The 13,722-nt window shown below is 52.1% G+C and overlaps 1 protein-coding gene across 1 annotated transcript in view; it reads right to left on the reverse strand.

Moving 5' to 3' along the window:
- The window catches only part of TMEM120B (transmembrane protein 120B), a 35,998-nt gene that overhangs the window by 682 nt on the left and 21,594 nt on the right, over window positions 1-13,722 (reverse strand). The window contains exons 6-11 of the mRNA XM_019648917.1: window positions 10,755-10,844; window positions 3,682-3,747; window positions 3,070-3,131; window positions 1,835-1,927; window positions 877-941; window positions 463-531 (exon numbers count right to left, since the gene is read on the reverse strand). Coding sequence (XP_019504462.1) covers window positions 463-531; window positions 877-941; window positions 1,835-1,927; window positions 3,070-3,131; window positions 3,682-3,747; window positions 10,755-10,844 — 445 coding nt within the window. The remainder of the gene's footprint in view (window positions 1-462; window positions 532-876; window positions 942-1,834; window positions 1,928-3,069; window positions 3,132-3,681; window positions 3,748-10,754; window positions 10,845-13,722) is intronic.

Here is a 13,722-nt window from a genome sequence, read left to right on the forward strand (position 1 = left end):
CTGAGGGGGGAGCAAGAGAAGAGGGGAAAGGAAGAAAAGGCTGCCAGCTCTGAGCAGCTCCCCTCCCTGAAGTGCCCACCCCACCACGGGACCTCAGAACCCCTTCAGCACAAGTTACCCACACATTGCAGGGTTCTGCCAGCGGAAGGCAGAGACCTGGGCCAACTGGGTGAAGGGAGGGAGTCCTTGGGGTCAGACAGGGTCTTGGCGGGGGGTGGAAGGGGCCTCCTCCCGGGACCCCCCATAGCATTCGATGGGGTGAACCTCCTTGGGATTTTTCAGACCACTGAGGGGCTTCCTGGCCTCCCGAGTTCCCTCCCACCGTCTCCCAGGCCCCAGTAGCAGAGAGGCCTGGGCAGCAGGGCCTCACGGAGGGGGTGAAAATTCTCCCCAAGCCAACCCAGCCTTCCCCAGGACCACCGCCATCCCTGCCATACATACGCATGCACGCACGCACCATACCTGCCATTCTCTGCATTCCTCGTGGCTGGAGAGCTCAAACAGCGTCACTGCATTGTAGAGCTGCCAGAACTGCAGAGAGGGGAGGCAGGCACTGCTCACCTTACCCGATTCCCCTGGGGACCCACATGGGAAGGCCCGGGGAAATGCAACAGGACCCCCGGCTTCTGGTACCAACTGCCCTGACACATTGACAATGCCCCCAAAAGAAACTGGGACACCTTAGGCCAGAGTAGCCTGAAGGCCAGTTCTGGCTTCTGCCCTTGGCCTCCCTGGACCCAAGGGCCGTCTTAGCTCCAGGACCCCATGGGGCCCAATTCAGTGATAGCTGGTAAAAGGGGGAGAGGCCTGAGGACCTTCTGTTCCCAGGGGTGAGACCAAAGCAGGGGATACCCACAAACTCCGAGGGGGACTCACGTGGCCACAGAACAGAAAAGGCAGAAGGAAGGTGAGGCCCCGCCACATCCAGGACTGGAATCCTTCTGTGGAGAAGAGGGAGGGAGCAAAGGACCCACGTGAGGGGGTCTGGTTGCCCCCATGGCCCCACCAAGCGCCCCCTGTTCAGCCAAGCCAGTCGCCCTGAGATTAGCCAGGCACAGACACACACACACAGGGCAGGGGGAACGGCCTTCACCTCTTCCAGGTACGTGAGTGCTGACTGTGTGCAGAACACATCACCAGGCCTAACGGCTCTCATGCCTTAAGCGGCAGTGAACTAAGTAGGCTGGACCACACCTAGGGAATGCTGATGTGCCGGGGCATGTGCCGGGCACTATGTTTTCAATAATTTCCTTAATTTGCATTTTACAGTGGATCACTTGAATGCATTATTTCCATTGAGTCTTGACAAAGGGCCTACTATGCAGAGCACTTCGATGGAAATGACCATCACACAAGATAGCAGAGTTTTATTAAAAAGTTTCCCCTGAAAGTTTAGATGGGGGTCTCCAAGCTTTTCTGATTGGGCACCCACATCTGTAAATTAAATAGGTTCCGCACACATTCCCAGTGGATATACATGTATATGTTTATACATAGTATCTGTAGGCATATTACACGTAAGTTATACATGAGCGACAACGCTAGGCTAACATTATGTTGATTATAAAGCATAGACAAAAAATAGACACTGAAAAAGGAAAGAGAGAAGCCAGCATTGAGGGCACACAGCTGGCCTCACACTTGTCCGCTGAAATAGAAGCCACAAAGAATTATGAAAAGCAACTCGGGGAGATGCCGGCAGGCCTGGCTTTGTGTGTGGTAGGTCTTGTGATGTCCTTACTGGCACATGCTCCCAGTGTGGAGAGTTAGGGGCGAGGTCTGGGGGAGCGGGCAGGGGCTACTTGTCCCTCCACCCCCCAGGTGGGCTACTCACCCACCGTGAGGTCCAGGTGATTCCTCTCTCCCAGGGCCCGCAGCCTGTAGAGGCAGCCCCTCTGGTAATAATATTGCAGGAACTGGACACAGCCTGCAGGGGGAGCACAGCGCCCGGAGGATTGGGTGACACCTCCACGGAGAGCCGGTGGGTCTTCATTGCCCAGAGGGCAGGGGGCACCCTGGGTACAACCCTCTCCCACACCCAACACACACACACACACACACACACACACACACACACACACGAGTATGAACCCACTCTATCTGTTATCCAAAATACAAAGAGAGATCAGGTTATCTGAGGACCCAGCAAAGCCCCCCAGCTAGACTAGAAGCTTGGAAAGCTTTCCTAGGCATGAAGTAGGTACTCCAAAGATGCCTGTGGGAAGGGTGGCACCGTGCGGGGAGCTGTGTGCAAGGACAAGACAGCAAGAGACAGTTCCCTACAATGAGATACTTGCAGTCACTAAAAATCAGGAGGGAACATGCTGTGTATTGATGTGGGAAAAATATCCCTGTAATTGCTAAAAGAAAAAAAAAGCCAAGCTGTATGTGCAGAGGGATCCCGTGTTTAAAGGCTACACATAATGCAGTATATATGTATTTATGAATAAAAATGTTTGAAAGGTCATAGGTTGATTAACAGTGATCACCCTCAAGGGTGGGGTTGTATATAATTTCATTCTTGGCTTTATAGATCTGTATTTGTAAGCAGGGTTTTATTTAAACATCAAATAGTACTTTTTCAATAGGCAATGTGCACACGGTTTAGAATTCAAAGAGAACAAACTGGTACTTGGTGAAAAGCAAAAGTCTCTCTCTTTTTGTCCCCAACCATCCAAGCTCCCCTTTTCCAGAGGTGACCCTTGGGACCAATTTACATTGTATATAAATCCAGAGCTATTCTTAAATGAGAAAAAGAACATATATTTCCATTTTGAGGAAAACAAAGTTAGTGCCCCCACCACCACTTAGTTCCAGGAGGTCACAACTGGTCCGATTCGGATCTGGGGGGACAAAAGACTGGGGCTGAGGGCTGGGTGGTAAGATGGAGTTGACCTGGGGAGCAGATAGCTCTTCTCTGGATTTCTGGGACCCTCCCCTGCCCCAGGCTGGCCAGGGACCTCCCCCAATCTCTGCTCACTTCTGCAAAAGATACACCCTTCCCTGGGACGGGGCCTCCACAGGGAACTGTGCCCCACCAACAACAGAATCGAGGCAAGAGACACTCACTCTGAAAAATGGAAAACGCTAAGAACTGATTGCGAAACTTCTGATAAATGAGTCCGTTAGGCCTGCAGAGAAGTGGGGGAAAGGAAGAAAGCTCAGGTGTGCTGTGGAATCAGACAGTCTTCCCGCCCATTCCTGCTCCAACCAAGAGAGAAGGAAAGGTTTCACCATTAAACTGAGGTCCCCGACTTCTACCCTTCTTTACCATCCTTGTCTCTGGGGCTAGAGCCAGTTAACGCCATCATTGCTTTAAGTCTGTTCTGGAACCAAGGGAGCCCACGTAGTTTTGAAGCCTAAGTTCTCACCGGTTCCCCCTCTCTCCATCTTAGTCTCTTTGGTGCCACAGCCTCATTCACCCCAATGCTTGCTCCCTGTCACCTCTGCCCCATCCAGCAGGCAGACAAGATGTTCCCAGGAAAACTCCCCAGCGGGCTTGGAGGGGGGACGGGTGGCAGGCAGTCCCGATGGCCCACACCTTCCTTCTTGGCCCCAAAGTCAGCCCAGGCCAAGGCCTTTGACAGCCCCATCTGAGTCCTCTCACCCCCCACTAGTCCCCATTCGCAGCCACGTGGGGAGGACAAGCAGAGCTGGGGGGCTAGGGCTGGGGACACTCACCAGGTTAGCATCACGCCAGACAGGAATGTGGACACGTAGTGGTGAGACACCCACCAGCCTTTAATTCTCAGAGAGAACAAGAGAAGAAAAAAGAGCTTAGGCGGGGAGAGAAACAGGTGTCTCCCAGCTTCCCAGCCTATGTATGCAGTGGAGGGGGGTGGGGGTGGGGATGCTCTGTGGCCCGGAAACGTCCATGAAAGAGACCCATGCTGTGACTTTGCCCTTCTCCGTGTCCTAGAGACACACAACCATGTAAAGCCACTCAACGATTAGCCATGAGAAGCACTCAGGCCTCCAGTGGCTTCCCGCTGCCCTCAGGACACAGCCCTAACCTCACCACACCTGCAATCCCCCTGGAACCTACCAAACCCACTGCTACCTCAGGGCCTGTTGCGGGCTGACCTGTGTTCCCCCAAAAGTCATATGTTGAAGCCCTTGCCCCCAATATGATGGTTTTCGGAGGTGAGGCCTTTAAAAAGGTAATTCAGGGTAAATGAGGTCATAGGACGGGCCCTAATCCAACAGGGCAGGTGTCCTTACAAAGAGGACACGCAAGGAGCGTGCACGCTCACAGAGACACAGTGGCTGTCTGCAAGCCAAAGAGAGGCCTCAGGGGAAACCCGTCCTGCTGGCCCCTTGGTCTTGGACTTGTAGCTCCCAGAATTGAGAAAATCAATTTCTGTAGTTTCAGCGGCCCAGTCTGTATTTGGTCATGGAGGCCCAAGCTGACTAACAGGGCTTTTGTACTGGCTGTTTTCTCTGCTCCGAGACCTTGGCCTGCCTGGTTCCTGGTCCAAATTCCAGTTTTGGACCAACTATCACCTTCTCTATGAAGCCTTCTCCAACCATCTTATCTAAAACAGACAGCTCCTCTCTGGGTCACCTTACTCTGTTTCATCTTCTTCATGGTGCTTACCACGAACTGAAATACTTTTTTTTTTTTTTTCTCTCGTTTGTTTTCTGAACCTGCTTTCCCACTCAGATGTAAACTCCAGAGGAGCAGGGATCTTGTCTGTCTGGTTCATCAATGTACGTTGATACCTGGCTCAGAGCAGGTGCTCAAGAAGTGTGTTGAATAAACATTTACACAGAACTGCAGCTATCTATTATACGTTACCCCAGACCAATACAGAGAAATGACAGACTGCACATGCACCATCTCACACCACCCCAGACCCAGCTGCTCCCTGGAAGCCCCAAACCCTGGGCTTAATCTGCTCCCCCCATCTACAGCAGGCCCTTGCCCAGCTCTGGACTTCATTCATCCAGTCCAGAGCTGGGGGAACTCTGTTGTCAGAAGCCAGCATTCCCCCAGCACGGGCCTGTCCCACTGGGGAGGGAGCCTGATTGTCACCCCCTCCTCAGTGTCAGGGGCACACGAGAATGAATGTTAGACTCTCAGGCCTTTGCCCTTCAAAGGCCCTGAGTTTGCCTCAAGCCTCTGCTGGCCTTCCCCGCCCCCCACTAGAAGCTCCATTCTCTGAACACTACGTGACAGGGATGTGCTTTGCCAAATGTAGCCTGGAAGCATCCAGGTTCCTTCCTCCCAGGGACTGAGCAATAGTGATCGGGACGCCTGAGGCATCCATAGCAGCAATCAACCTATGTCCCTCCAGAACTCTCTCCTGGGAGAGGCCTGGGGCAGGGGCCAAGCGAGGAGCTGGAGTCCCGGGCACAGCAGCGCACAGGAGGAGGAACCAAGACTCTGCCGGTTTGGAGAAGAGCTGCTGGATTCGGCTCTCTTTTTAGTTGAACCCATCCTGTAACTTGTTTTCTTGTCTTGATCCCAGACCAGTACCTATAGACCTGTCACTCACTGGCTTCTTAAATGCCACGTCACATTTTAGGATGTGGCTGTTCCTCCACTGTCACTGTCAGCCTCGATGCTGCTGGGACATCCCTGTGGAAGTCCCCTCGTGTGATGACACTGTTTCTCCAAGTGGGATGGCTGGCTCAGAGGGTGTCTGCATTGGTACTTAACACGTTTTCCTCCAAAATTGCTACCCCCGTGTACACTCCCATTAGCAGTAGAGGACAATATTTGGTTCCCCAAACCCTCACCAACATCGGACACTACATTTTAAAATTTCTGCCCAATTTATTAGGTGACAATTGGTGTGTTACTGAGGTTTTCACTTGCTTTGTCCTAACATGCGGGTTTGAGCGGTCTTCAAACCTACCAACCAGAATACAGACATGAGAGCCGGGTCTGGATCTTAACTCATCCATTCTCTTTGCAACCCCACCATAGTTCTGGGCATTAGTTAGGTGTCCAGACAGACAATGGCCTGTGGGTCCCTCAAGGGCGATGGGGAGGGCCAAGGCTTTTTCCTTATTCCTATTCCTAGTACTAACAGCACTAGATAAACAGTAGGCACTCAATACATGTTGAAATGAATGAAGTGCTGCCCAGGAGGCGCGGCTGGTGAAAGCCACAGCTGGTCTGGATGCCATCAGCACAGAGGTGGCAGGAGATAGCTGCAGGTGCCACATGAGTTCATGGGACAAGATCAGACACCCATCCGCTTCTTTGTTCCCAGATGCTCCCTCCCCGTGTCAGATTCTATAAGGACCCCTGGCAGTAATTTCCTGATAGAAAAGGCAGTTGGCCCCGTGCTCAGACCTTCAGCTAGAAGAGCACCCGAGAAGTGTCTCCAGAACCTCCCCAGTTCTCCGCAAAGCCACATGCAAATCCTCGTGTTTTGGCAAGCCCCACGCTACTCTCCTGCCCTCCAAAGCTCCCCTGAGAAACGCCCTTTCTCTGTCTGGGAGACACAGGCTCTGGACAACAAGCTTGGCTGAGCAGCAGCTTTTAATTTCACAGCTTGCCGTGCCCAGAGCGCAGCAATGACAGCTGCCACCAATAAACACAGCTCAGCAGCGCTGGGAACGGCTAGAAGTCGCTTCATCCCCACTGTGGCCCTCACCCGCCCTGACGCCCATCTGCACACTCCAGGGCTCTGGGCAGGTTTTGCGCAGCTGTATATGTTTATACAACAGTTTTATTATTGTGATATAATTCAGATACCATGCGATTTACCCATTTAAAGTATATATTCACAGAGTTGTGCAACCGTCACCACTACAGTCGGTTTCAGAACAATTTTGTCACCCCCAAAAGAAACCTGCACCCATTAGCAGTCAGTCTCTGGGTCCGCTTTGCCACAGAAATGAAGGCCGCAGGGGCTAGTGGACTTTTTAATAAGCAGACAGTAGATGCCCTGGGAAGAACAGTGCACTCCTGCCAGAAAGTAGGGACAGTACGTCCTGATAGCTGAGGATTGTTCCTTGGGGAAACCATGGCCCTCCGTTCAGGGCACCTTGGCCATGTTTGTATGCTTGCACAAGATATGTGCACCAGCCACTATTCAACCCCAGGCCGTTTCTGGATTTGGGCTTCCAGTAATCTGGACAGTTGGGGGAATGGCTTCTACTCTGAGAATCCCTCCCTTGCCAGCCTATCACCCCTATTCCGCTGTAGGCCACGAAAGGCCCCTAGAAGAGTGCATCAGAGCCAGGTACCCGTTGGCTGGCTAGCCAGAAAAATGAATATGATCCCTAATTCATTATTCATTCTGGCCCAGAACGAACTGTAGGGGACATCTGCTGTTTTGCCTATCTGTCAATCCCCCCCCACCACCACCACCACCACCATTCTGGTTCCAGGCCTTAGCTTTCTTTGGGGGAACGAACTCACCCTACATACACAATCTGGGTGATTGGGGGGCCTAACCAATCAGAAGTCTGTCTCAAGATTGCTGCTAGACTTCTAGAGGAAAGTCAGCTAATCCAATAGGGTGCTGACCTGCTCTGCTGGAAACCAGTGCAAGGAACAACAGAATGGGTAGAATGGAGTGGGTGGGGGAGGGAACTAACATTGTTTGAGCCCTTTTCACCTCCTTGAACTATTTATATGCCCCCATAAACCCCCTTCATGTTTACTCCTGTCGGGTGGTTTTCCATCATTTACAGAATTTGCGAGGAAGTTGACTTGCTTATTGCACTGACTGAGATAATGAGCTACATCTCACATGGGAGGCATCAGACACAAAGCTAGGGTGGCCCCATCCCATAGTGGAGGAGTTCCCCCACACTGCCACTTCTCTACGCCTGCGTCCCTGACCACACCTCTAATTCAGGTCTCAGGTGCAACCAGGAACAGGATGGAAGAGGCTCAGTCAGACCAAAACTGGGCAGCAAGCCTCCAGGAAGCCCATATGGCTCAGCTCCACCTATTTTTAGAACACTGGTATGGCCCCAAGGACCTTGCCTCATTGCAGAGCTTGGGTTCAATTCACTTCTATAAAGACCATGGGGCATGTTTACTGGGTTCTAACCCTGAGCTCCCGAGCTGGCCCTGGGACGCTTCAGAGATGAAAAGGGGTTGAGTTCATCCCAATTCGGACCGCTACCTCCTCCTCCTCCCTGTGCTCTCTCAGCTATTGGCTTCTTAGCTATTCCCTGGGAAAGGCCAAGTGTGAAGGGAAACCTCAAAGGTATCGCCCTTGCCCACCCCCCAGGGGAAAATCAGCTCTGGGAAGGAGCTGGGGAGGGGGATGGAGGCTAAATACCCAACAGATGTTGAGGATGAGTCACAAGTTTTAGTCACCTAGATTCGGCCCACCCACCATGCCCCCTCCCCCAGCCCCCACAAACTGGCCACCACTCCCATAGTCATTCCAAAAGATGAGGCACCTGTACAGGCCCACCCCACCCCTTCAAGGCTCTGCACCACCGCCACATCCAAACCCCTGCCCCAGGCCAGAGTGGCAGGACAGCTCTGGAGGAAAGATGTCATTACCCCCTGGGGATTCCTGAACCACATTCGCCATAAGTGGCTCTTTCTAAAACACTATGAATGCTCCCAAAAGGCACAGAGGATGAGCTGTCTTGGAGTCCCCAGCTCGGTGTCTGGCACTGTGATAATGACAGATGGGGGGCAGAGTGGACCCGCTTGCCAAGCTTTTCATTACAAGCCCAGAGACAACCCCCCCTGCTGTCCTGTCAGAACACAAGCTCCAAGGAGGCCCTGAAAAAGCCCCTGCTAATGCGCTAGGCAAATAAGGCTTGGCTTTCGAGCCCCTCTTTTTCCCCTTTTTGTCCCACTCCCCATTTTCCTGGTGTACCCCACACTTACAGAGGCCTCCACTCAGTCATGCTTCCTTCTCTCTGGTTACCCCGCCCCCCCATCTACAGCTTGTCATACTAGAAAAAAGGGCTAACCAGAGTAACTCTTACTAAAGTGTTAGTGACCGTTAGACACCCTGAACACTATTACTATGAGTCCATCAGAGGGCGAAACTCCAAGACGGACAGCAAGGCCCGGGAAGAGAATCAGTATCAAGAAAGCCTTGCCCTGGCCCCATTTCCCCACTATCTACTTCCCTGGCTCACCTCCAACCACACCCAAAAGCAGAAAGAGACTAGTCACCAAAATTCAGAAAAACTATGGATGTTATTTGGTAAGATTTTTCTACTTCAGCGTTTCCCAAAGCATGGGGCATGTACCACCAAGTTTTTGATGATACTCAAATGTAACACTAGAGGGTACTGAATTATCTTTTCCGTTCTCTTTCCACTCTCCTGATTAAGTCCAGGAGAGAGTCTTGGTTGAATGCTAATACATCTTTAAAGCCTCTGGAGCTCTGCTCATCTCCCTTTTTACACACACGGACACACATGTAAGAGAGAGATCATCGCAGGCCTCAGGCTCAGGGCCTTCAGGAAGCAAGAACGACCGACTTCAATAAATTAGACAATGAAAACAAAGATATTTTTATACTACTTCCTCTTTCCTGCAATTGATGCGGGTTTTCCCTGTATGGTGGCGAAATAATGTTTCCTTTTAAAATAAATATTTATTTAAGTGAACAAAAGTAAAGGAGAAGGTTGATTTAACGTGTGGGAAAAGATCATCCGCGTGATACGTGGACATGGCAAAAATGGCGTGGCTGGGACCGGGCTGAGGGCAGTTTGAGAAACACCGATCTTTCCTTAAAGGCTACACGCTACAGGGCTGCGTGCCTAAGAACCGCCGTCCCCCTGGTCCTTACTTCTTGGCTCTATGTTGAGAGTAAGGCCCGGCAGAGCAGGGATATGCCTTAAGAGACCACTGGGCAGAAAAGTGAGAAGGTGGCAAATTATTTGAGAGTTTGGCAGGTGCCCCACTCAGAAACATACAGCTCCTGGTCGTTCCCTACTAGCGCCCAGGAGGAAGGAAGCGGGGAGGGGTTGGGAAGTTGTTACATTTTGTTTCAGGAAAGGACAGGGACAAGAATGGTGTGCAGAGGCTCAGACGGCCACCCCAAAAAGGAATCCGAGCTATAGAAAATGGGTCCTGCGGATGGTAAGCCATGGGTCTTAACTGAGTCCTGAGACTCTCATTGCCCTAAGGGAAAACCACCACGCTTGTCACCAGAATCCCATTCATCCTCCAGTGACAGTATCCCAGTTTTCCTCTGGGGAACCATTCCCCTCCTGACACTCAGCTTCTAGGCTTCCAATCACGGCCATAGGGGTGGGCACGAGGCTCCAGTCTGGCGAATCACAGCAGCGCATCCTCTGGCCACAGTGATTGGTTCAGAAACAGGCATGTGACCCAGTGAGCACCAATAGGACCCAGTGAGACTCTTGAAAGATAGTAACGTGCCCTATTTTGCTGGGAATGCTAGAAATAAAGACATAAGCCCGGAGCTGCTAGATGACCCTACATGGAACCTGAGAATACAGACAACACACTAGGTGAGAGCAAGAAGCTGGGTCCTGATGACATTGTCTGAGCACCTGGATTAAGCCTTACCTGAAGTCAGCCCCAATGGACCTATTCCTTGTATGAAAAAGTAAATGTCCTGTTACGTTGAGCCCATTTGAGTTAGGGTTTCTGGTAAGCAAGAGATTGACCACAACAAGTGACACTGCAGTTTTCCTCCTCTCTGGGTCTGAACGGGTCATGGACGCCCCCAAGGAGGAAGGGAACACAGGCTGAGAGTGACAGCCCTCACCTGCCTCCCCTCCATGACAGATCTCCCTTTTGGCTCCCTCCACGCCCACCACAAAGCCAGGCCCCCAATTACCTCGAGCCGTTGCTGATGAGAATACTCTCCCGAATGGTCAGGGTGCAGTAATACCACACCAGCAGGAAGTTAAAGATTTCATCCGTTACCCTGGTATGGAGAAACAGCCCCGAGAGCAGGTGTGAGAACCAGGGACGGCTGTCCCAGCCCCGCCACAACAGATCAGCAAACCAGGCTGAGGGCTGCCCACACAGCGGTGCCTCTGGAACCCCCCGACCCCTGGGGAGGCAGAGGGGACTGGCCTCTCAGGGGTCCTCTCTCCATCAAGAATGCCCATCCCCCTACTCACCTTTCTACCTGAATCCTAGCTGCCCTTAAGGTTCTCGCTGAGATTTCCCTTCCTTCCTTGACCACCCAGCCCATGAAAACTTGTCTCCCTTCTAAATTCCTACCGTCTGACGTGAAATTTCTGGGGGGATGGCGACCGAAGGACTTTAAGCGGAAACCTATATGCGATTTTGAACTGCCTGTAGTGTCAAGAAGTAAACTCCCTCTGTCATCCCTTAAATGTTCTGTAAACTTTGTGACAGACGATTCTTATGGCCTGAATTGTCTGTAAGATGAACTTAAGAGCTTCCTGCCTCCTGGATGGTGACCACAGCTAGGAGCTGGGCAAAGCAGGTCCTAAAGGCCGAAAAACTGGGCGTCTGGAGCCATGCTGTGTCCTGGTCAGAGTGGAGGGCCGGCAGGCATGCTGTGTGTGACCGTGCCAGAGATTCGACTGGCGTCAGCTTTGCCGTCTGTAAAATGGGAAGGTTCAGCCCCTCTGTGAAGGATCCTGGGAGAGAGTCTGCAACAGCCACCCCCTCAGAGGGCTCCCCGACACGGGCCGGTCTCTCTGATGAGATGTGAACGAAGGCTCTATCTTTGACCCTGATGGGGAAGTGCCTCTACCTCCTAGTGTCACACAGATCCATTTGGCCTAAGAATAGAAAGGACAGTACCAGGTGCTGTCCATCTAAAGAGGGGAGGAACAACACCCCTCGCCCCACCTCTTTTCTATCCTTTTCCCCAACTACAATGGCCCTGCAAGCGGGGGTGAGGGGGCATGGAAAGAGGACACTTTAACAATAAAAGATGTTGGGTGGTGCCTTTTAAGCTATGTGACCCTGTTTTGTGGTCCCAATGATAGACTCTCAGCCCCAAGCTGCTGACCCATCGCCCGCAGAGGCAGCGTCTGGAGGGTCAGGTATAGACTGAAAACACAAGGCCTGAGTTCAAATCCAGGCTCCGCCTCTCCCCAATGGGGAACCAAGAACAAGTTGGAGATTTGTTCTAATCCCCGTGCCCTGCACCTGCGAACTGGGGAGAGTAACAGCAACTGCCGCCATGCTGCCGTGAGCACTAGCTGAATATAAAACATGAAGCGCTTACTTAGAACAGTGCCTACAGCCTGGGAAGAGCTCTATAATTTTGGAAGCACCACAGTGTCCAAAGTCTGAGAAATAAAGTCTCAGGCACCTAACTCTGAGGAAATTGAAGGCCTACCTGACTTGGACAGAAAACGAGGGGTAAGCGGGGAACAGGGAGGGAATCTCAGTGCAGAGAGTCACTGAGATGCAGACTTTCGAGCTCACCTCGGGACAGGGGACAGGCCCAGTAATGAATGGTGGTTACCAGGATATTTTCCACTGGTCCTTTCCTCTATCTCATCAGTAAAGAGAGAAGTAAAAATAAAGTGTTATGGCCCTGGCACTTCAGGGACTTGCTTGAGGTGCTGGCTTCGATCTGTTCTGCTGAACTGTATGAGTTTCCTGTTGCTGCTGTAACAAGTGGGCGCACACTGAGTGGCTTAAAGCAACACACAGTTATTCTCTTAAAGTTCTGGGGGTCAGAGTCTGAAATGTGCCATCAGGGCTCTGTTCCTTCTGGAAGCTCAGGGGGAGCAGCCGTGTCCTGGCCTTTTCCAGCTTCTATAGGCTGCCTCCATTCCTTGTCTCGTGGCCCCACATCGCTCTGACCTCCGCGTCTGTCATCACATCTCTTCTGTGACTCTCACCCTCCTTCCTCTGTCTTATGAGGCCGCTTGTAATTAATTATACTGAGCCCACTGGGTAATCCAGGACCATCTCCCCATCTCAAGATCCTCCACTTAACTCATCTGCAAAGACCTTTTGCCATGTAAGGAGACATATTTGCAGGTTCTGGGGATTAGCTCGTGCACATCTTAGGGGACCATCATTCAGTCTGCCACCCTAGGCCAGCAGTGACCACTGGGGATTTGCACAGTTTCAGGTATTTTACATGGATGATCTCTCTGGATCCACGGACAACCCTCCAGGACCGGGTCTCGTGGCAGGTGCCCTTACACATCCATACCCAGTGGTGACTTCCAATAGCCAGAACCTGCGACACCCTCCTGGCTCACCTGGGGGCTCTCTCAGACCCCTGTGCACCCTCTGCTGGTGCAAGGGGGAGATGAGGAGAACAGAGGCAGTAACTCCCTGTGGGAGCCCTCCTCAAGGTCCCGACTGACGGCCTCAGGAGATAAATACTCCCGCTCCCTCGCCCCTCAGGTGGGGTAACTGAGGCATGTTCTACACTGTCCCCCCATCACCAGCAGCACTGAACTCCAGGTGCCCATGGGACAACTCCCTCTTGTTTCCCATTCCCCCATCAGTAATTCCTGGGGTCATTTCCTGAATAAAATACTGGCACATTCAAATGCTTGTCTTTGGGGCGGGGGGGGGGGCCTCCTCTGAGGGAACCCAAACTAAGACAGTATTACCTCCCATTTTACAGATGAAGAAATGGAGGCTCAGAGAGGGGAAGTGAGTTGCCCAGGATCACCCAGCTGGTAAGCGCTGGAGATCCAAACCCAAGCCCACCCAAGCCAAGCTGCACGGTGGCAATAACAATTGCTAACGCCTGGTAGCATGTACGTGCCAGGCGCTATTCTGAACTCCACAGATGTAACTCATCCAGTCCTCACAACCACCCTGCCAAGTATCTCCCCTGATCCTCACTC

Source organism: Hipposideros armiger, unplaced genomic scaffold, assembly GCF_001890085.2.
Source record: "Hipposideros armiger isolate ML-2016 unplaced genomic scaffold, ASM189008v1 scaffold_128, whole genome shotgun sequence".
NCBI classification, from domain to species: Eukaryota; Metazoa; Chordata; class Mammalia; order Chiroptera; family Hipposideridae; genus Hipposideros; species Hipposideros armiger.